At 47.7% G+C, this 21,796-nt stretch overlaps 1 protein-coding gene across 1 annotated transcript in view; it reads right to left on the bottom strand.

Annotated features, from left to right (window-relative positions):
- Nucleotides 1-17,264, bottom strand: part of PYGM (glycogen phosphorylase, muscle associated) — a 29,693-nt gene extending 12,429 nt beyond the window's left edge. Inside the window, exons 1-12 of the mRNA XM_029611718.1 lie at nucleotides 17,022-17,264; nucleotides 12,621-12,722; nucleotides 11,980-12,058; nucleotides 10,333-10,436; nucleotides 8,791-8,922; nucleotides 8,540-8,651; nucleotides 8,185-8,267; nucleotides 7,672-7,815; nucleotides 7,474-7,566; nucleotides 7,021-7,167; nucleotides 6,401-6,564; nucleotides 6,090-6,204 (exon numbers count right to left, since the gene is read on the bottom strand). Coding sequence (XP_029467578.1) covers nucleotides 6,090-6,204; nucleotides 6,401-6,564; nucleotides 7,021-7,167; nucleotides 7,474-7,566; nucleotides 7,672-7,815; nucleotides 8,185-8,267; nucleotides 8,540-8,651; nucleotides 8,791-8,922; nucleotides 10,333-10,436; nucleotides 11,980-12,058; nucleotides 12,621-12,722; nucleotides 17,022-17,264 — 1,518 coding nt within the window. The remainder of the gene's footprint in view (nucleotides 1-6,089; nucleotides 6,205-6,400; nucleotides 6,565-7,020; nucleotides 7,168-7,473; nucleotides 7,567-7,671; nucleotides 7,816-8,184; nucleotides 8,268-8,539; nucleotides 8,652-8,790; nucleotides 8,923-10,332; nucleotides 10,437-11,979; nucleotides 12,059-12,620; nucleotides 12,723-17,021) is intronic.
- Nucleotides 17,265-21,796: the final 4,532 nt, after the last annotated feature.

The following is a 21,796-nucleotide window of genomic DNA, read 5'->3' as shown; positions in this document are numbered from 1 at the left end:
GTTTGTGGCACTCGAGGACTGGAATTCACCATCCCTACTCTAGAGTATACAAAGCAGTGATGCTTCTATAGGAAAATTGGTCCTTTCTTGCTAATTTTCAAGCCTGTGGTACACAGATCAGTCCAGATTCCTGGGCTTTGCATCCCTGCCAGCAGATGGAGACAGAGAAAATTTTTAATGACACTGCTACTTAACCTACTGTGCCACCTGCATTCTCTCAGTACTGACCTGCACCCAAGCCAAGATGAAAATCACACTAAAACCTTTATGAGAACATTCTCCAAACCAATCACCTCTTTAAGCCAATGTGCAATTGTAGCTTTTGAAGCTTGACAACCCTTCTTTGGACCATTCCACTGAACAAACAGGTGATCTGACCTGCAAAAAACCATTAGTAACCTTCAGATAGCTTAACAGTGCCAAGAGCCTTAGCATGAGGAGGAATCCAAATCTGGGAATGCCAGAAGCTCTACCGCCTGATTAACATGAAATGCCAAGACCACCTTGGGCAGAAAAGAAGGCACCTTACACAATGACACCCCTTACTCTGAAATCTGCAGAAAAGGATCCTGGCACAACAAAGCTTGAAGCTCCGAAATCCTCCTAGCTGAACAAATAGCTACCAGAAAAACCACCTTAAGGGTCAAGTGCTTCAGGGTTGCCCTCTTCGGTAGTTCAAATGGAGCCTCACACAACCTGTGAGTACCAGGATACGCAAATTCTTTGCCCCACAAAAAAAACGTATGACATCCGGTTGCGCTGACAAGGTGTAACCCTGCACCAAGCCTTGGAGACAGGGTACAGGTAGCGACTTTGAGCTAAGTGAGATAAAAGGCCAAACCCTTGACCAAACCCTCCTGAAGAAAAGTCAATATATGTGATATGGAGCCTGAAGAGACTGCACCCAGTTAGCAATACACCAAGACTCGAAAATTTTCCAAACCAAAAGATATGCTACAGACGTGGAAGTTCACCTGGCCTACAACAAGGTGGTAATGATTGCTTCTGGGTATCCCCACCTTCTCAGCCATTTTCTCTCAAAAGCCAGGCCGCAAGACAAAAGTGAGCCGCTTGGTCCAAAAATATTGGACTCTGGCGGAGAAGGTTCAACAGATGACCAAACCGCAGTGGTCCATCTACAGCCATGTTGACAAGATCCGCAAACCACAGATGGCATGGCCACTCTGAAGCCACCAGAATCACGCCGCCTGGATGCTTCTCGATCCGCCGTATTACTTTCCCACCAGAGGCCACGAAGGAAAGACAAACAGGACACGTCAAGGCTATGGCAGAAACTAGAGTATCAATGCCTTCTGCTCCGTATTCCCTTCATTGGCTGTAGAACCAGGGCACCTTGGTGTTGTGTCTGTTCGCCATTAGGTCCATATGCAGAGAGCCCCCACTTTTCACAAATGAGTTGCATTGCCCTCTCCGATAGCTCCCATTCTCCAGGGTCCAACATCCTGCGACTTAGAAAATCTGCATGAATATTGTCCACTCCAGCGATGTGAGTCGCTGCTATTCTGTCCAAGTGCTGCTCTGCCCAGAAAATCAACTGCTGAGCCTCCTGAGCCACCCCTGCTTCTTGGTTCCTCCCTGCTGGTTGATGTAGGTCACCGTGATTACATTGACAGATAGGACTCTCACTGACCGACCGTGCAACAGTGGCAGAAAAGCAAGCAAAGCTACTTGCACCGCCCTGGTTTCTAACCGATTGATAGACCAAGAATCCTCTCTCTTGGACCATTGGCTCTGTGTTGACTGATCCTGATTCACTGCTCCCCAGCCCAAAAGGCTAGCATCGGTAGTGAGTAAAACCCAATCCATAACTTCCAATGCCACGTCCCGCTCCAGATTGGACTGAAAAAGCCATCAGGAAAGACGGTCTCTGCCCTCTCCCTCAAGCAGAAGGGGAAGATGAAACTCCTCTGACAATTTATCCCACTGGGAGAGAAGAGCACTCTGAAGAGGCCACTTATGAGCAAATGCCCAAGGCACTAGTTCTAAGGTCTATACCACAGAACCCAGGACTTGTAAGGAGACCCTGGGCAACAGATGACGAACCTGCCTCTGTAGCTTTAGGATCCTCTCCTCTGTGAGAAACACCCTGCCTGTCCGCATGTCGAACTGTGTGCCCAGAAACTCCAGGGTCTGAGAGGGAAGGAGATGGCTGTTCACAAGCGCAGCAGAACCCTCTGAACCGACTGCCAGCAGAGATCCTCCGGCTTTGCCCAGACGAGCCAGTAGTCCAAATATGGATGCACTAAAACACCCTCATGATGCAAATCCACCACCACTACCACCACAATCATCTTGGTGAAAGTGCGTGGTACCGTTGCCTGAATGGGAGAACTTGAAACTGGAAATGCTGCCCCAGAATAATAAACCTCAGAAAACACTGGTGTTCTGGTCCGATGGTATGTGCAGATAAGCCTCTGTCAGACCTAGAGAAGCAAAGAATTCCTCTTTGCACACTGCTGCGATTACCGACCACAGAGTCTCCAGTCAGAAACAAGGAACTTTTAGAGTCACATTCACCTTCTTCAAACCCAAGATCAGGTGAAAAAAAGTCCCTTCCTTCTTTGCTACGATGAAATAAATGGAGTACCTTCCCTTTTTCATCTGGAGGAACTGGGACTAAGGCCCCCAGATGCCTCAAATGGTTTAGCATTTCCTGAACAGACTGTCATTTGGTAAAAGGAGCGCAAGGGGGAAACAAGAAAAGTGTCTCAAATCGGATGAGCAAATTCTAATGCGTAGCCGTCTTTTTCCACATTTAGAACCCACTGGGTGATTTTGGATCGCTTCTTGTAAAACTGTGCCAGGCGCCCCCAACCTCTGGAACTGAGGAGCTGAGCATCCTAGTTTCACTGTGAGGATTTTGCACCACCTATGCCTTTGCCTGCGATGCTGTCCCAGAGAGGCCTCCGACCATCTCGAAGGGACTGCCCCCAGAACTGAGATCTTGGCACGGACCTTTAGCTGCATGAAATTTTCTATCATCACAAAACCAGGACTGAGCAGGAAATAAAATCTTCTGCCCTTCGGCTTGTCTTCTGGTAACTTGTTCACCTTAGACTACCCGAAATGTTTCATTACCTGCTCTAGGTCCTCACCAAACAAGATCTTGCCCTTAAAAGGAAGAGCTCCCAATTGAGCCTTGGACCACACATCCACAATCAGAGCAACCTTCTAGCTGACAATGCAGACGTCATGATCCTGGAAGATGTTCTGACCAGGTCGTAAAAGGCATCTGCGCCATACCCCACGGCAGGCTCCTAATGCTCTGCCTTCTCTGCGTTCGCTCCTGACTCACTCAGGTTGCACTTCTTGCAATTGCTGGACCCAATGCAGACATGCCCTCTGCATAAAACTGCTGCAAATCGCAGCTCTTTTGCCCAGGAAGGAGACCTCAAATATCCTTTTGAGCTGAGGTTCAATTTTAAAGTTCTGCATATCTTTCAAGGCAGCAGATCCTGCTAGCAGAAGAGTGGTCTTTTTGTTGTCTGCTGAAAAGTCAACCTTAGGAAGTGCCAGGAGTTCCAACGTCTCCTTGGGCAATGGATAAATCTTCGCCATAGCCCTACCAACTCTCAAGCCAGATTCTGGAGCATCCCACTCTTGATACACCAACGTCTTTACTGACTTATGGAAGGGATCCACTCTCTCCAAATCTGAATCCTCTTGAGAAACCTTCATTCCCAGCTCCTAGAGCACCTGAGGAATCAAAGGCCAAATTCCTTGTTACGAAAAAGTCGTACAACTTTAGGGTCATCCCCCATGGCCACTGGGACCTCCTCAGGGTCCCTAACTAGATCTGATTTGTCTGGCCCTGGAGAAACCCCCAGGGAATTCGCCGCCACTTCTTCCAAACCATCTGAATCCTCAGAATCATCCTGTGGGCCACCATGCAGTGAGGCCAGCCCCAACACACGCTGCACACTCAAGGAACATTTCCTCTTCGCTTGTACGGGTCTGCATCCTGGTTGTGGATCCCCTGAAGGCCAGGACGGAAACTGAGAGGAAGCCTCCCAGGCAGCCTTCTTGGTCAGAAAGACTTTATGCATCAACAAAATAAACTCTGAAGGAAAAGGCTGCAAGGCTTCAGAACCCTGGTTGAGAAGAAAATCTTCCCAAATCAGAGCTCTCCTGCTCCTCTCCGGAGCCCGAAAATGCAGGGGGATAACATCAGAAGGGAATACCCCCTCCCCTCGCCGACACTGACTGGGCAGCCCGCAAATCCAAAATGGCCATCGTTCCCGCTCCAACGGGGAAAGAAGGAAAAGCAAACCTGGCAAGCCGCAAGCCCCAACTCGCCTGACCTAGCAGCTGCAGCTTTCTCCTTAGACTTGTCCATGCAGCAGGCACCCCTGAAGTGCCTTCGCCGCCTGAAATGCATACTGTGCAAAGACCGGCCCTATTAAGCCGCAAGTAGGAAGTCCCAGACGAGGGCCATCACACATGCAAAGACTCACCCTCGGCCGACCAAAAAATGCTCGAAGTGCAGCCTCCCAGCACTGCTGAAGAGAAAAGCCAGCCGAATGCAGCAAAACAAAAACTGGTAGTGTAAATCTCACCCTTTTTTTTTTTTTTTTTTAAAGAAACTTTAATAACACACAGAGAAACAGAAAAGGTTTACTACCCTGCGCCCGGTCAGTTCCTGCCGACAGCTCTGCAGTAACTGCCTCAGCTGCCTCGTGAAAGGGAGGGATCTGGACCACCACATTTACACCCCACGGGTCACCGGAGTGAGGGTACAAAAGGGTCACCAACCATGGCCCCACCAGAACCTTGCAACTCCTTGGTAGGAAATTACTCTTCTGAATATTTTCTTTTTTTTTTTTGTAACTCCAGAACTGTACCATCTACCATCTGCTGGAGACAGAGAAATACTGAGGGATTGCAGGTGGCACGGTGGGTTAAGTAGCAGAGTCAGTTAAACTTTCTCGATCTCCATCTGCTGGCAGGGATGCAAAACCGAGGAGTCTGGACTGATCTGGGTAGGTACAGGGAACTAAGCGTGGGTTCGGGGTTCCCCTCCCCTCATGCCTATTACATACAATGGCGATTTTCTTCCAGGGATTGATGGGGAAAGACAGTTACTGGGAAAGTAGGAGTTTTAAGTAAAACAGGCCAATTTTGGATACTGCATAGGTGGTTGGATTTTGATTCTTTGAAAGGGGAAATACAATCTTCTGGTTGACGACAGCTATGTGGTTTTTCAGATCCACTGCTAGGTAATCCATCATATAGGCAAACAATGTGTTAGCAAGGGTAATTCAGTGTTTGAGAGGTTCTCCCAAGCAGGTTTGCTGCTTAAGAGTTTTATTTATAAACTGTATGAACTAACCAACCGATGGAAGAGGAAGTTCAAACATGAGCAGGACCAGGAATGGGCTATTCTTGGGGTTCTGGATAGAGAAGACATAAGATGACGGGTTGCTAAAACACCTCTCTCTACTCAATTAGCTGAGAATTTTTAAAATTTATTATAGAGGGCATTACACATCTTCTCGGCTGAAGGACATTTATCCACCATTTTCAGATAAATGCTGGAGAGAACAGTGAGCGGTGGTAACAATGGGTCACATTGGTGATCATGTGCCATTGTAGTCCCCTTCTGGAAAGGAGTGTGGATGCTGGTTAAAGATGTTATGAAAGTTAACCTGAATTGTGATGGCATCCCAACATATTCCTAAGTTTATTAAAGAGATGATGTCAGTATCTGAATGTAATCCATTCTGAAGTGGCTGAAAGGCGGAATATACAATAAAATAGCAAATAAATAAATATTCAAGTATTCCTGGTGGCGAGGTTCAAAGTAGCACAGAAAACAGAAGCTACCTCCAAGCAAGCTGTCAGTTTACAAGAGACTATGGGGGTGTTTATCAGATGGAGATTTTAACCGCTAAAAAGTGGATGGGTGGCACTGATATTGTAGATTGTGTGATTCTTGAGGCTATTGCTGCATCTGAAAATTTATAAAAGAAAATTAAGAAAAAAAAACAGCAAAAAGAGCTGACAAAAGACTTCAGGAGGGTAGACAGAAGCACCCTGAGACAGCACGGAGAGCTGAAGGGAGGACTTACCTCAGCAATGACCTCAGCTAATCCTGGGTTGCAGAGCACCAGCCAGCGACGAGGAGTGATCCCGTTAGTCTTATTCTGGAACTTGTGGGGTTCCAGCTCATAGAAATCCTTGAACCTACAGGGAAGACGACAACAGACTCAGAGAAAGAGAGATTCTAGCGACAAGACTGAGCTGTGGGGGGGAGGGCAAACAAAGATACTGGGATAGGGGAGGCAAGGGAGGGATAGGATGCGCTCCACGGTAGGGTGGGAGGAGGCAGGCAGAACTCTCCTTCCAGCAGGAAGGACTCACACACAGGAGAAGGACTCACACACTCTTCTTGAGGATCTCAGAATGGATCCAGGCGACTCCGTTGACAGCGTGGGAGCCTACGATACACAGATGTGCCATATTTATGCGCTTCATGTCTCCCTCCTCCACCAGTGACATCCGACGCATGCGGTCTAAGTCCCCCGGGTATTTAGCAGCAATTCTCTAAGGGGATAGGGCATGAGATCAGGCAAGCAGGCTCAAGGGTCCCATCTCCCTTTCTAATTACGTACTAACACCCACCCCTTCCTCCAGTGCATCACCCTCCCACCATCACTCACATTCATGTGTCTAATGAACCCCAGCTACTCCATCCCATCCCAACTTGATCTCCAACTTCCACTTCATATCAAACCCTGTCCCCTCTGCCCCTCCCGATCCAACCCTAGCATACCTGCTCCTCTTGACTTCAACTCCCTTTAGCAACAAAACAGACCTGGTACCCCCCCTCCAACCCCCATCCAGAACTCTGAGCTCCCCCAATCCAAGCACCCTTGCACACCCGATCACCCAAACGCTGCCCCGCCTTTCCTACCCATCCCAACCAAGTACTGGCTCCTCTTCTCCCCCTCATTCCTGGCACCACTCTCCGCCCTAGCTCCTCCCCTCTCCCCTGCTCACATTCATGTGTCGCTGATTGATCTCGTAGATAATCTGCAGATGTCGGGGCAGCAGGTTCTCCAGCAGGTGGACAGGCCAGCGTTCCAACGCCTCGGGTAGTACTGTGTGATTGGTGTAGGCACACGTTTTGACTGTGACGTCCCAGGCCTGCGGAGAGCATAGAATCAAATGTAACCCCCAAATCCACCTGGGTCTAAAGAGCCTATGCTTGGAAGGGAGGACATGGTAAGCTCTGCTATTTCACCCACCACAGAGAGGTGCATGCTGGGGCAGGGGAGAAACTACCATCCTCCTGACATCTCCGGCCCAGCACATTTCCCAATCTCCCTATTACCTTTTAGGTACAAATCCACAGGGAAATGCAAGAGGGACCTTAGAGGCCCTCTCTCTCCCCACGCCTTTCCAGAGAGAAGACCCCCAGACAAGAGCAAATTGTCTTTCTCCCTCTCTTACCCTGTTCCAGTCCAGTTTTTCAATGTCCACAAGGATCCGCATAAGCTCTGGGATGGCCAGAGAGGGATGGGTGTCGTTCAGTTGGATTGCTACCTGTCAAGGGGAACAGAAAAGGAAAGGGTAGGGGGGGAGGGGAATCAGTTGATGGCTGGCAGTCCCTTAGGAGGCCCCTTCCCCATCCTGCTCACACCTGCCTACCTTCTCCGGGAAGGCATCGAATGAGGTGCGGACAGGGTCCCGGCAGCCAAATTTGGAGGACTTAAAGCGCCGGATGATATCCTGAAGTGTGGCAGCCACCACGAAGTATTCCTGCTTCAGACGTAACTCTTTCCCCTCGAAGAACTGAAAAGGGGTAGTGAGGGGATAGAGTGGTGGGTAGCAAATAGAGTAAGAGTTCCCTATTCCTCTCAACCCAGGTGCTTGCCCCCCTCCAAGGCCATCCCACGTTAGTCTCTCCACCTCATACACACACAAAAAAAACCCCAAACTGTGGCCAGGGACTGATAAAAAAAAACAAAACAGAAGTCTATTGTAAACTAGCCCCCACCTCCTCAACATTACAGATAGTTTCTCACTCCATGGGAGGTTATCCCTCCCCCCCACCCATCAACTGTAATAAACAAGGTCTGTTCTGTGCTTGGAGTTGATGATATCCAGCGGGACAAGGGTACGATACCGACAATCTCCCCCACCTCACCCTGGGATACTCACATTGTCATTGGGATACAGGACACGGGAAATGTTCTCAGCCAGATTTCTGTCTAGCACAGCCTGTATGTAACCACCAACGTTAACTGGGTCCAGAAGAGAGAGAAGACTTCAGTTAGAAACGCTCCATATTTACAACTCTCTCCCACCCCGATCCTGTCCTTACCCATACAAGCTTGACAACAGTTCCATACAATGCCGTTTCCTATCCAGTCCTATAGAAAGGCCGGCCTCTGTCTCCTCTACTGCTCGGCCACTTTCCCCTCTATCCTCATCCAATTTCAGTCAGCTCCTACATGACCAGTAGGTGCTGCCCCTCCCCCTACGTTTTCAAGTTGTTGCAGTCTTGTTCACTCACAGTCCTTCAGACTGAACTCATTGGGAGCTTTGGCAGACCAGAGCCTCATGGTGTTCACTGTGTTATTCTTGTAGCCGGGCACTGGTGTGTCATAGGGCAGCGCAAGGACCACCTGCAGAAGGGGAGAGAGGCCACAGTGAGCTGTCAGCAAACACCAACAAAGAGGGCTACCCTTGCCTTGGTGACATGTTCCAAAGGACATGACAGCCACCAGGAAGAGGAGACAAAGCACATCCCACCCACATCCTCACCTGGGTGTCGACCCATTTGGCCCCCTCGTTGGTTTGTTCCACATGGCCATAGAAGTGAACAGGCAGCATGTACTCAGGCCGGGCCTTCTCCCAGGGGTTGCCATAGCGAAGCCAGTCATCCGCTTCCTCTACCTATGTGGGGGAGGGGGTGGAGGAGAGGAACAGGCAGGGGGTCACTGCAAGAAGCAATCCTCTCACTGAAGCGAGGGGGTACACTCTCCAGTCGCCAGCCCTGAGAACCTATTGCATACTTGCAGACCTATAACTCAAAATCTGGAGACCATCAATAGCAGTGTGCTACTAGAGGTCACTATTGACTACCAATTAAACTTAAAAAAAACCCATTAATACTACCTTAAAAGAAGGCTTCTTTAAGCTCCATGTACTCAAAATACTTAAACCCCTGTTCCATACACATGACTTCCGCACAGTCATTCAAGCGACTCTGATCTCAAAAATGGATTATTGCAACTCCTTACTCCTAGGCCTACCGTTCTCTACAATCAAACCGCTCCAAATGTTGCAGAACGCGATAGCCAGAATTCCTACTAACACTCGTAAATCTGATCACATCACCCCGGTTCTTAGAGAACTCCATTGGCTCCCCATCTCCTCCCTTATCCAATACAAAACCCTCACCATCATCCACAAGACCCTCCATAACCACAATCTCCATTGGCTCGATGATGCCCTCCACTTCTGCCCCTCTAACAGACCCACTAGAACAGCCCACAAAGGTACCCTCCCATACCCCCACACTGAAGACCGCACACCTCACCAGCACAAGGGAGCGAGTCCTATCTGTTGCAGGCCCAACCCTTTGGAACACCATGCGCCCTGAAATCCGCCTAGAGCCATCTACTCAGAAATTTTAAAAAAAAAACCTTAAGACATGGCTCTTTAAACAAGCATACCCTGAATAGGACTCTTATTATTCTTCCCTAGCTTACCCGGCCCATAGCATCCCCCGTTTCCCCTTATGATAATCTTCATTGAATAGACTCTTTTTGTACTCACCCAACCTGTAAATATGCTATTCTTCCATGTTATCTTGTATAAATGCAAATTTTGTTCCATGCTATATTTGATTATCTTGCAAGTTATTGTTCCCTATAGTTAATCTACCTGTCCTTTTTCGCCCCCCTTGTATATTTGCTCTCTTCCTTTCTCTCTGCTCCCCTCTCCCTATCCTTGTTTTTTGAACTTTCTCTCAGTTTCATGTAAACCAATATGATGTACCCACGAATACCGGTATAAAAAAAAAAGCTGTTAAATAAATAAAATAAATAGAGCTCTCCTCTGAACTCCAAGGGGCACCCACCACTTCTCCCCACCTCAGACACTGCACCATCAAAAATGCCACCCTCACCCTATCAAGATATCCCCTTCTGCTACTAATGAGGACACTGGGGACAAAACAAGTCCCACATCTCTCCCCCATCTATCATCCCTCTGCCATCTCCACCAGAGCCATAGTCTACCCAACAGCCAGCCATAAAATGCTCAGCCACAAGATGCACATCCATGACAGGAGACACTCACCTGCCAGCCATTGCAGATCTTCTGGTTAAAGATTCCAAACTCATAACGAATGCCGTAACCATATGCGGCCAGGCCGAGGGAAGCCATGGAGTCCAGGAAGCAGGCTGGAGGAGAGGAAAGCCGGTTACAGGAGACCGGGGGGGGGGGGGGCGCAAGAACGGAGCCAGAAAATCCCAAGGAGGAGGATAGAGTCAGTGCACGTGAGAGAAGGAAACAGAGGCTCACCCTGGCTTTTCACTGCCGTGACTGGCCCAACACCTGTGTCTCACAACCCTGCCCTAGCACCCAACGCCGTGGCACAACTATTCCGGATCGCTTACCTGCAGCACACACCTCTCGCTCTCTCTCGACTACCACCCCAAGCCGTCTGCAAGCTCGGCCTGACCAGCAGAAAGCAACAAAGCCCAGCTACAAGAGAGCAGCACACATCAAGTGCGAGAGGACCCTGTTGGAGAGAGTGGCAGGGGGGGGGGGGGGCAGTGGTTAACCCCCACATTGCGTCAGGAGAGAAGCCCAAACCCCTGTATCTCACCATGGAAGCATTCAAAGATCTTTACCTTTAGATTTAAAAAAAAAATGAAAGAAGAATAAAAAGGCACCTACAGAGAAGTTAATAGCCTGAAATCTATCGGGCACCATGATGGGAACCCTCTTATTATATAAGAGCGACTGCTGCAAGGACCTTGCTTTGTTGATGGTAGCTGCAACTTTATAGGGAAACAGGGGATCATCATAACAGAAAGCAGGGGTTAAGGTTACAGACTAACAAGGAAGCTGCAAAAAGCATTCCACATGTTTGAAACCATCTGCAGGACAGCACTATAGGCAGATCAAAGGCCTTTCAACACTGAGAAGGCTCTGTGCTGTCAGGCACAGGCTCAGCTGATCCTTCTTTTGCACACCCCTCCCCTCCCCAGTTTAACCTTCTCTTAGAGAAACTGGAAATACAAGAGTGAAACCAGGACCAGCCAGACTGTCCCTAATAACCTGCAACCTCCTTGTTGACTGTAATGTTTTTATTTTCTTAATTCTTTTTATTTCATTTTTGAATCTTAGCATTACATAACCGCAGAATGTATAACACACTTATCCACATTCAAATAAATGGTACATCCCAAGCTGAATTATGACTCCAGCTGTGATCTTCACTCCCTCTTCAGTTCACACACAGATTTATGCCTAGGCTTTTGGGCCTGCCTCCTCATCAGCACCATCGCCACTGAAATGACAATGAGAGCGGCACATGGAAGGAAGTGGGAGCTTCGGTCACATAGCGCACTGGGAGGGCTCATTAGGATCTCTCGAGCCTCCCCCCTTGGCAGGCAGTTGCTCGGAGGAGAGGATGGTAAGCACAGAACCGCTTCTCTCTGTCTTCCACTCAACTTTCAGCCAGGCACGTGACCTTTACTTCTCTCCACTCCCTTCCTGATCGGGTCAAAGGGTATAGCTCCCAAGCATTGTCCCCTAGGCTACAGGTTCATTTTCCACATTTAATCCCCAGAGCATGCTGGGATTTCTAGTGTTCTCATTCCTACTTATGAAGTGGGGACTGGAAATCCCACAATGCTTTGCCAGGGGTTACAACTTAAACCCTGTCCAAGTAACAGTGAAGGGAAGAAATGGAGGGAGTGGTTCCTCCTCTCTCACCTGCCAGGCGCCCCAGACCCCCGTTCCCGAGCCCGGCGTCCTCCTCAATTTCCTCCAGGTCTTCCATATCTAGGCCAAGCTGTCGGGGGAGGGGGGGGGAAGGAGCACAGAAATGAAAAAGCATGAGGTACCACGGAGGCAAGAATGGACGGAGTAGATGAATGGCTGGGGGGGAGGGGGGGGGGGGGGGGAACGTGGAGGTCCCCACAGAGTCCTGGCTCCCTTTTCTTATTATTAACAAGTTGGCATGGACAGTGAGGGTGCACAGCTGGAGCCTGTGGCAGAATCTGGCCATTGAGGGCCTATTGTGGTGAGGGGAGAGGGAGATTCCCCCACACTATCTTAAAAACAGACAAAAATAAATAAGACTTCAAAATAAAATGACTGCCTTCTGGTTTGGTTGGGGGTGGGGGTGGGGGGAGGAGCAGCATGGCATAAAAGAAAGAAATGCAGTCTGCCCTTCCGGGAAAGGGTCTCCTGCTCCTTAGCCTCCATCTTGGCTCCCCACACCTCCCAGAGCCGCAGACATTTCCAGATAAACTGTATCATCACTGGCACTTTAACAGCTTTGTGCCCACCCCACCCCCCACGCTCTACACCCAGAGTGGGGTTTCCAGCCATTTCTTCCAGCCTGCCCATACCTGGTACATGGCTTCATCGCAGGCGTTCTCCAGGGCCAGGTTCACCATGGTATTCTGCAGGGTGCGCCCCATGTAAAACTCCAAGGACAAGTAGTAAATGCGCTGCAAGAGAAAGAAACACAGGATGAGGCTGCCATGGTGGCCAGAGCGAGGGCGACCCTGCTCCCCCTTCCCTCAACCTTTTTATATACACAATTTGTTTTTGTGGCTCACTTCCCTGGCTTGGCCACCCAAACCAGTTCACAAGTTAAAATGGCAAAACATAAAATACAAACAGATGCCTAAACCTCAAAGAATAGCACCAGCTCCTTAGGGAATAGCCACTGCTATTAATTGCATCAGTAGCATGGGCTCTTCTTAGTGTTTGGGTAATTGCCAGGTTCTTGTGGCCTGGTTTGGCCTCTGCTGGAAACAGGATGCTGGGCTTGATGGACCCTTGGTCTGGCCCAGCCTGGCAATTTCTTATCATAAATTCCCACCCCACATACCATGCACCTCCTCTCTGCAACAGTAACCCCACTAAACAGTAAATGTGGAAAGCTGGGCTGCATGAAAAGAGGCATAACCAGCAGGAAAAAGGAGCTGCTATTGCCTCTGTACAGGACACTGCTGAGGCCTCATCTGGAGTACTGTGCTCGGTTCTGGAGATCATATCTTAAAAAGGATATAGACAGGACTGAAGCGGTCCAAAGAAAAACAAGAAAAATGGTGTGGGCTCTCCATCAAAAGCCATATGAGATGAGACTAAAGGACCTAATATGTATATCCTGAAGGAGAGAAGGGGCAGGGGGATATGTTATAGATATGTTATTTCACCTGGTCTCCCTTCCCCACCTTTGGCCCAGATCTGATCCCTCCACCCACTCAAGCTCAGCTAGCATACAGATGCTGGGTCTCCTCTTCTGGCTATGCAGATTATATGCCAGAAGATGGTCCAGATCAGCTGGGGCAAGTTGATCCAGTTTTGGTTTTGCTCCTTCTCCCCCACTGAAGATAGCAGAAACCACATCCCTGGGCACAGGGAGGAAACCAGGACTGGATCAGTCTGTCACAAGACACCATGGGAGACCCTCATTTGGCATGTCTGGCTCATGTGGCATTCTTTGTGCCATAAAGGGATCCCCACACATTTCTAAATGCTGAGGGTGTTCTGGTCAGGCATGGATGCCATCAGCATGCAACAGGGGATGTGAACCTTACAGGGTATGATTCTTATTATACAGAATAAAACAGGATTTTTAACCTGTGTCAGTAGGAGGCAGGAAAGAATGAGGCAGGGAACCAGCTGCTCCCTGCCACCAAGAGCTTTCAACCAGGGGAAAATGGTGCAGGACACACAAGAGCCAACAGACTGTTTCCTCAGTTGAACTATCTTCCTGCCCCTGGCCCTCACGCCTGGAATGCCCTCCAGTCACCTGTCTGACCTTTCTAAGGCTTGGCAGTGCTATTTCCAGCACCGTCCTCCTTCTTGGCCCGCCATCAGTAGACGTATTTGGTATCGCAAAAGGACCCTCTCCTGCCCCCGCCCAGTAAGCAGCCCACAGAGCAAATGGCAGAGGTCACTAAAAATGTCACCAGAGCTAAATTTACACACAGCTCCTGTGTTGTGGTAGTGGTGGTGATGGGGTGGCACAGAGTGAGCAGCTAGCCTGAGGAGAAATCCATGAAAGCTGGACCCATCGCAGCCCAGCAGAATGCAACACTCTAAATATCCATCCTACATTCAAAGCTGTATATCACGGCATGAAAGATATGGTCTATTTCCTGCAGCATATAATGCAGTGAGACAGAAAGGACAGACACACCTGGGGATGGTCTTTTTACCCTACAGCGTGTGAAACAGATACATAAATGCCTATGAACTGATTTTATTCCCCCGAGGCATGCGATATAGTGAGATAGAAGGGATAGTAACATCTGGTTCAGTAATTGCTCCAGTAGTTATGCCTTCTGGAATTTCAGACATTAGCTTGTTGGGTGAGCAGGGAGACCGCACAATTAATGCAAGTTGTGTATCTGCATTACTGAAGGGGGAATTATGCATCTTGCTTTCTCCCGCTACCCTGTTCAGTCTCCCTTTTGTTTTCCAGTCCTGCCTTAGTGAGAGGTCCCGTTGCTCGCCTCTTAGGCTCCAGTGCCATCAGTCTCCCAGCATTCCGTGCTCGGAAGTCAGGTGCTATTTATAACCCCAGTTCCGAGCAGGACGCATAGGAGGGAGCTGTCTGCAGCAACCCTGCATGGCTGAATCACCATCTACTGCCACAGGAACGAGGCAAGCAAAACCCTGGAATCTGTTCTCCCATCTCAGCAGCCTGGGTGGCAAGCTAGCATCATCATCCTTAGTCAGATATTGGCACCAGAATCTCTTAATGCAAAGCAGTACACATGATTCCAGTGCAGATCATTTACTCTGCCCTGCAGCATGCCCTGCTGTTCCAGTTCTGACACCCACCCACACACAGCTCTGCCAATGTGCCTTACTCCCAGCCCTGCCGCACCTCCTGTTATTTTCAGAACTGATGGCGCTCTTCACTCCTGACCCGCAGCACTCCTTACTATTTAAATACTGACCCCACCCTACCCCCAAAAAACCTCTATCAGTGCACCTTAATTCTGCCAACACCCCCTACTATTCCAGTTCTGAAATCTTCCCTCCCCCCAGTTCTGGCAGTGTATCTCTGACATTCTATATAAGAAATGAGCATGCCAGAGGTAGACTACACTCAAGAGATACATTCAGAATGAGTGACAGAAAGGACCATTGGAACTCCTTAATAGTTTTTAGGCATGGAGAGTTCCAGCCCTGAGGGTTACAGGGTACCTCTCACACACACCCCTCTCAACATGGTTCTCAGCCCACACACATGCAAACAACTCAGACAGTCGGATTAAGATAAGCTGAGGCTCTAAACTATGTCAAGTTCAAGAGGCCTCTTAGCATTAAAAAAAAAAAAAAAAAAAGCTTGCAAAACTTGAAATGTAATTTTTTTTTTAATTTAGAGGTCCTTCATAATCTGAGGTACTAAACTGTACATTCATAGTTTATGCCTAAATCTAGCACTCACAGAGAGCCTGAAAGACAGACCAGCAGATAGCCACCCCTGCAGCACAGTTTGAAGTTGCAAGAAATTCCCTGGCAAAAGACAGAGTTTCAAAATTAAGTAAGCAAGCTCAAAATTGACCAAAGTAGATGTGCATATCCGCCCTTCAACCCTATAACAGTGTGGCATTCCATCCTTCAATCACAGCTTGTGAGCCTGCTGAGACCTGAGCAACTCATCACATTACATTCCTCTGCATCCCCATCTGTGCCCTTCTTTCCTACCATAGCCACACACCTGAGGCCCTCTCCTTAATCTTATAAATACTCCTTCATGCACACACTTTTTTTTTTACTCATTTCCCCTCTCCCTTGCCATGCTGTGTAAGCACCTTCCACCACAGTTTCATGCTGCATGTTCACTGGTCCTCCTTTGTAAAAGCTTGCATTCAGTTCTATGTAAATGCAACAGTGCCACATGCAAAGAAAAGGCAATCTTTTTCTCACTCCCTTATGATGATGGGATGAAAGATGAGAAAGCAAGCCTCATATCCAACAAGGATCTTTCAGCAGCTCTGCCACCAGCTAGAGGCCTAGGTTTACAGCCACATATACCGACTCAGGAAATTAGAATATTATTTGACTAATGCTGTAGGGAGTGTGGGACCTTAACATAGAGCTGCAGTCCTGAGGAGCACCATGGGATTATGGGTCCCTCACGTAGGGCTGTAGAACTAGGAAGCACTTTGAGGAGTACTGAATCTTCATGTAGAGCTGCAATGCTTGGGGGCACTGCAGGAAATGTGGGTTCCTCATCGAGGGCCGTAACTTTGGGGAGTGCAAGACCTTCCCAAAGGGCTGTAGTAAGGGGGACTGCTATGGGAGCAAGAAACCCTCACATTGGATTTTGGCATTAGGGAGCAAGTAGCACTGCAGGAGTGTAGGACCCTCACTTAGGTCTGTAGAACTGCTTTGAAGAGAGTGGGGGAGGGGGGGGGGCACTGCAGGGCTGTAACACCGGGAAGTGTTGCAGAGAGGGAGCATGGGATTCTTGTCTAGGGCTGTGGCGTTAGGGAGCGCTGCCGAGAGCGTAGGACCCTCACACAGGGCTGTAGATTAGGGAAAGGGAGACACTCACATAGAGCTGCAGTACAGGGGAACACTGCAGGGAGCGGAGGCTATAGTACCAGCGAATACTGTACACTCACTTCCTCACCACTGTTTAATTGTCTATCTCCTTTGAACAGGCCCTCTGGATATACATCTATCGGCCTCTCACCGGGATCGCACCCTCTGACCTTGCAGTCCACCTCATATAAGTGCTGCTAGATGCAGATCCCAACCCACCCCCCTTCCCTGACCTTGGGGTCCTTCTCGTAGTAGTGCTGCTGGGTTCGGATCCATCTGCCAACCAAGTGATCACGAACAGTGTGAGCCAGAGCGAAGTAGTAGTCACGGGGGGTGGAAACATTGCGATCCTTGACCAGCGTGAAGTGCAGATGGCGGTTGAAGTTCTTCTTCAGGTCGGAAACATTCTCCACGCCGGCCAGGCCACGCACGCTGATCTGCTTCCGTTTCTCCTGGTCCGTCAGCGGCCGAGACATGGTGTTGCTAACAGTGCTGGCCGGGGGAGGGAGACACGTGTAAGGAAACAGCAGCCACAGCAGCAGCACTGACGGCTATAGCGCGGGCGCGGGAGAATCCAGCATGGAACACGCCCTCACCGCTTCTGTTCACCAATCAGCGCGCGGTTTGGACACGCCCCCTGTTGCAGGCCAATCACAGCCAATCGAAGACGCCCGCTCCCTCGCCCCTTTCAAATAGCACACCCTCCTCTGACACGCCTACGCGCCTCACACCAATCATCAGCCAGTCAGAACGCGAGCAATACCGCCCCTTTCTTTTCTTGATTATTCACTCACCGCTGGTCACAAATCGCGAATCCGCTAGGGACACGCCCCACAGTCCCCCATACCAATCACGACAGACTATTCAAATCAGGCGACACGCCCTTTCATCCGCAGGGATCTATTTTGTAAACATCACCCATTTTGTTCTGCAGTCCTGAATTATCTCCCTGCAAGGTTCGCTGTAGTGCCTGTTCCGGCTTTATTATAGATCACATCCGTCCATGTTTTTCTAGGTCTGCCTGGATCTGATTTCCTGCAGGGCCAAATCTTATTTCGATTATACACAAAGATATTTGAATGTCTTGAGTCTCAGCATTTATTATATACATTTAGGTTTCTTATATCTTCATGCCTAACCCTATCTTTTACATTGCATCATACACTGCAGCCCTGTCCGGCCCCATACGTTCCGCCCTCTAAATTAACCGATTTGATTCTCCCTCACCTCCTGGCTACGGTATACCTTTTTAAAGTACTGAATTTCTTTCATAGAATCACGGGGCTCAGTTTTCTGCAGCAGCTTGGGGATACATTTTACCAGCACCAGAAAAGGCTGCTTGCTGCATCCTTTGCAAGAGTCTATGAAAACATTGTATAAAATTATATTTGAAAATCTATTACTTAGAACAGGTTTATTTATCATAATCACAAAACGGATGATTTAGTTGCAAGCTTGAAACTAGTAAGCAGTAACACCAATAGTCAAGGCTCTATTGACCGCACACAAAGTGCAAACTTATGCTAATTCATTCCCTTTTTGTGTCTTTTTCCATGTGTCTAATATATGTGTACATATTTTTCCTTTAAAATATTTCTCCAGTCCATTGTGTCTGATTAATTTTTTTTCCTTTCCGATACAATCTTTTCACCTTCTGATTTTTAGCCTACTGTCCAAGGGGAATAAATATGGGTGCATGGAGAAGGGCTTTCCTTCCCAATATTAGTCTATGGGGCTGAAAAACTTGAATGGTGTGAGAGTACCCAATTGACGGTCAAAGGGCAGAATAGTGTGTTCCAAGTTTAAATAACATTATTACCATGTACCAAGGAGAGGGTGGTGTCACAGAACCAAGACTTGGTGACAGCATGCAATAGGTGGCAGAGCATCCCTGAGTCTCTCTGAACAGTACAAATTGATTAATAATATATAGAATATTTCTAAGTTACACAAGTGAAATAAGTAGAAAATGTTCAGATTTGAGGCTCCTTTAGAGGAAGATACTTTGGCAGTGACACACTGTTAATAGGCAGGCAATGTTCTCACCACAATGGAGGCTCAATTTAGAGAGCAGTATTTCTCATCAGAACCTCCTAGCTTATGGAACCAGTCCCCCAGGGATATTCACTGGCTGGCTGATGTTTCAGATTTTAGACATTCCCTAAAAACAGCTGCTTTCAGAATCCCGATTATGTATCTGAGGTAGGTGAGTGATTGAGGAAATCTTACAGGAGATCTCTAAGAGGTGAAGAGTTTCTCAGATGACAGATTGATATATGGCCCAGACAAATGTTAAAAAATGACTTTCTTTAGAACTAAGCAAAACTGAAAATATCTCTCTAATGAAAGATTGCAATATGAAGGGACTTGAGCAGGAAGGTGTATATAAATATCTAGCCCTACAGGCAGGTGCACAAATCACTCACCACAATTAAAGCTCATCAGCAAGTAGTGCAGGAGGTAAACTGGTGTAGAAAGGTGCTTTAACAGCACAGAATAAGATCTGAGCTATCCCTCCACTTGCAAGCTCTACACTCTCAAAGTTTTGGAATTGTAGATTGGCCCCATAACAACATAAGAATTGCCATACTGGGTAAGATGAAAAGGCCATCAAGCCCAGTTTCCTGTTTCCAGCAGTGGCCAATCCAGGTCACAAGTACCTGGCAGGATCACAAAAGCTCGATAGATTCCATGCTGCTATATCCCAGGGACAAACAGTGGATTCCCCCAAGGAACTTGTCTAAACATTTTTTAACCAGCTATACCAACAGCTTTCACCACATTCTTTGGCAACAAAGTCCAGAATTTAATAATGCGTTGAATAAAATTATTTTCTCCTATTTATGATCGTGGAAAATGGATGTGAGAACAAGAAAACTCCTCCAAGCCCACCAGCTAATGTATAAGAACCAGCGTATGCCAAGGTCTTCTAGAAATAGATTATACATGCAGAACTACTCTCATAGGCCTCCAGGCATACATAATGGCATCAACAGGCCCAAAAGCGCTGATAGACAAAAGCAAACAGCAACAATCGATCTCCATTTTTAACCTTGGACAATCATTCCGGCACATAGAAGAAATGAATGAGAAGCCACCAGCACAGGATGGGAAAGAAGCAATAGCATTTGCAGAACAAGAGAAAACATTTTAAAAAGAATCTGATCAGCAAACAAGGAAAAATAATTGACAGAAATACAAATACAGTAGGAAGTACAAAAGGTTGCTTCAAAAACTCTCCATAGATCAAAATTTGACACAAACATTGTCTAAGGAGAAGTAAACTTAGACCTATAGATAAGAGATTGATAGTGCAGCAGAGTACAGGGGACCATAGACCAGATGGCTCACAGCCAGCATAGAAAAAAATGGTAAAACTAGTAAGCAGTAACACCAATAGTCAAGGCTCCATTGACTGCACACAAAGTTCAAACTTACGCTAATTCATTCCCTTTTTGTGTCTTTTTCCATGTGTCTAATATATGTGTACATATTTTTCCTTTAAAATATTTCTCCAGTCCATTGTGTCTGATTAATTTTTTTTTCCTTTCCGATACAATCTTTTCACCTTCTGTAAAACAGAACTGGAAACGGTTAAACATCTTGTGCTGCGTGTGACACACTGATGTCAAAAGGTCTGTATACAGAAAGACACAATATGGTGACATAGTTCATCCACTGGAAACTGTGTAAACACTGTAACATCGCTGTACAAGAAAAACCCTGTAATCACAAGCCTAACAGAATTATAGAGAACAGAGAAATTGTGATCACTTGGGATATTCCCATTCCAGCCAATAAGAAGCTTGATGCTGGGAAAACCAGACATAATGGTAAAGGAGAAAAATCACAAGAATGGCATTGCTGATAGAGGTGTCAGTGCCAAATCACTATTCTAAGATTTGAATGGAGAAAAAGAAGATCCTGAAGCACCAAGAGATCCTATTGGAGACCAAGAAAATGCAGCAGAAAGTTACAGAAATAGGAAGGGACTTTATCAGTGAGCAGCTGTTACTGAGCAGGGAATGTTCCGATCTGGGGTTCCTTTAGATTAGAAGGTGGATGTTTATCAGTGGGAAGGCAAAATTAAATATAGGTAAAGCAAAATATGCATACAGTGAGGTTGATATTTTGCCAGGTTACAATTATCTGGATAACTTTGCCCAGATATTTAGCGGAACTTTACCCGGGTAGTACTGAATATCAGCACTTACCAGCTAAAATGTAACCATAACCATGGAACCAGGGCCAGCGGGAGCATTAGGCAGACTAGGCGGCCGCCTAGGGCACCGGAAGTGGGGGGGGGGGGGGGGGGGGGCGCCGTAGTCAGATGTGAGGGAGGCCTTTTTGAAAGCTGCAAACAAGGGTGGAGAGGCATGATGTTGGGAAAGGTCGCAGTGCGTGAATGGACTGTGGTGTGCGATCTGCAGGGTTTGGGATGGTGTGGGAGGAGAGAGAGAGAGAGATCACACGTGGTGCCATTACGTGGCTGCAAACCCTTGCACCAGCACTGCATGGATCACCCCTTTTTTATACAGCGGGTAAGGAATTGCCTGGTCAAAATGTAGCTGGACAGCAGGGGGAAATATTCAAGTTTTGGGTTTTGTCGGAATAACTTAAAAAGTTACCTGGCCATAGCCTTTATTGGTTACAGAACATTTTTCTTTGATTGTATTTATATGGGTATTTGCTATCCAACTGCTTTAGAGATAGCACTTCAGTTTTTTTCCACCTGCCCTATGTACAGTTGTCTGTATCCTATTGTTTCCATTTGCTGTGTTGGTTCAATAAATATTAAATATTAATAAAACAAGAAACAGCTATTCTGTTTACTGCCTGGAACCTGAAATCTCAGCTCTGATTTGTTTCTGGAGCAGGGAGGTTGTGTCTCACCATACCTGAGGAGTTTGGGAAGAAGGAATGAGACTACATTTCCAAGCATGCATTGTAATGTCAATCATCCAGGAGTGGGGAGGGGGGGGGGGGGGTGGCAAGGGAGGGATGTGAG

The sequence above is a fragment of the Rhinatrema bivittatum genome, chromosome 8 (assembly GCF_901001135.1).
Source record: "Rhinatrema bivittatum chromosome 8, aRhiBiv1.1, whole genome shotgun sequence".
Lineage (NCBI taxonomy): Eukaryota > Metazoa > Chordata > Amphibia > Gymnophiona > Rhinatrematidae > Rhinatrema > Rhinatrema bivittatum.
Note: the sequence above shows the minus strand (reverse complement) of the source record. Positions and strands in the feature narration are given on the sequence as shown.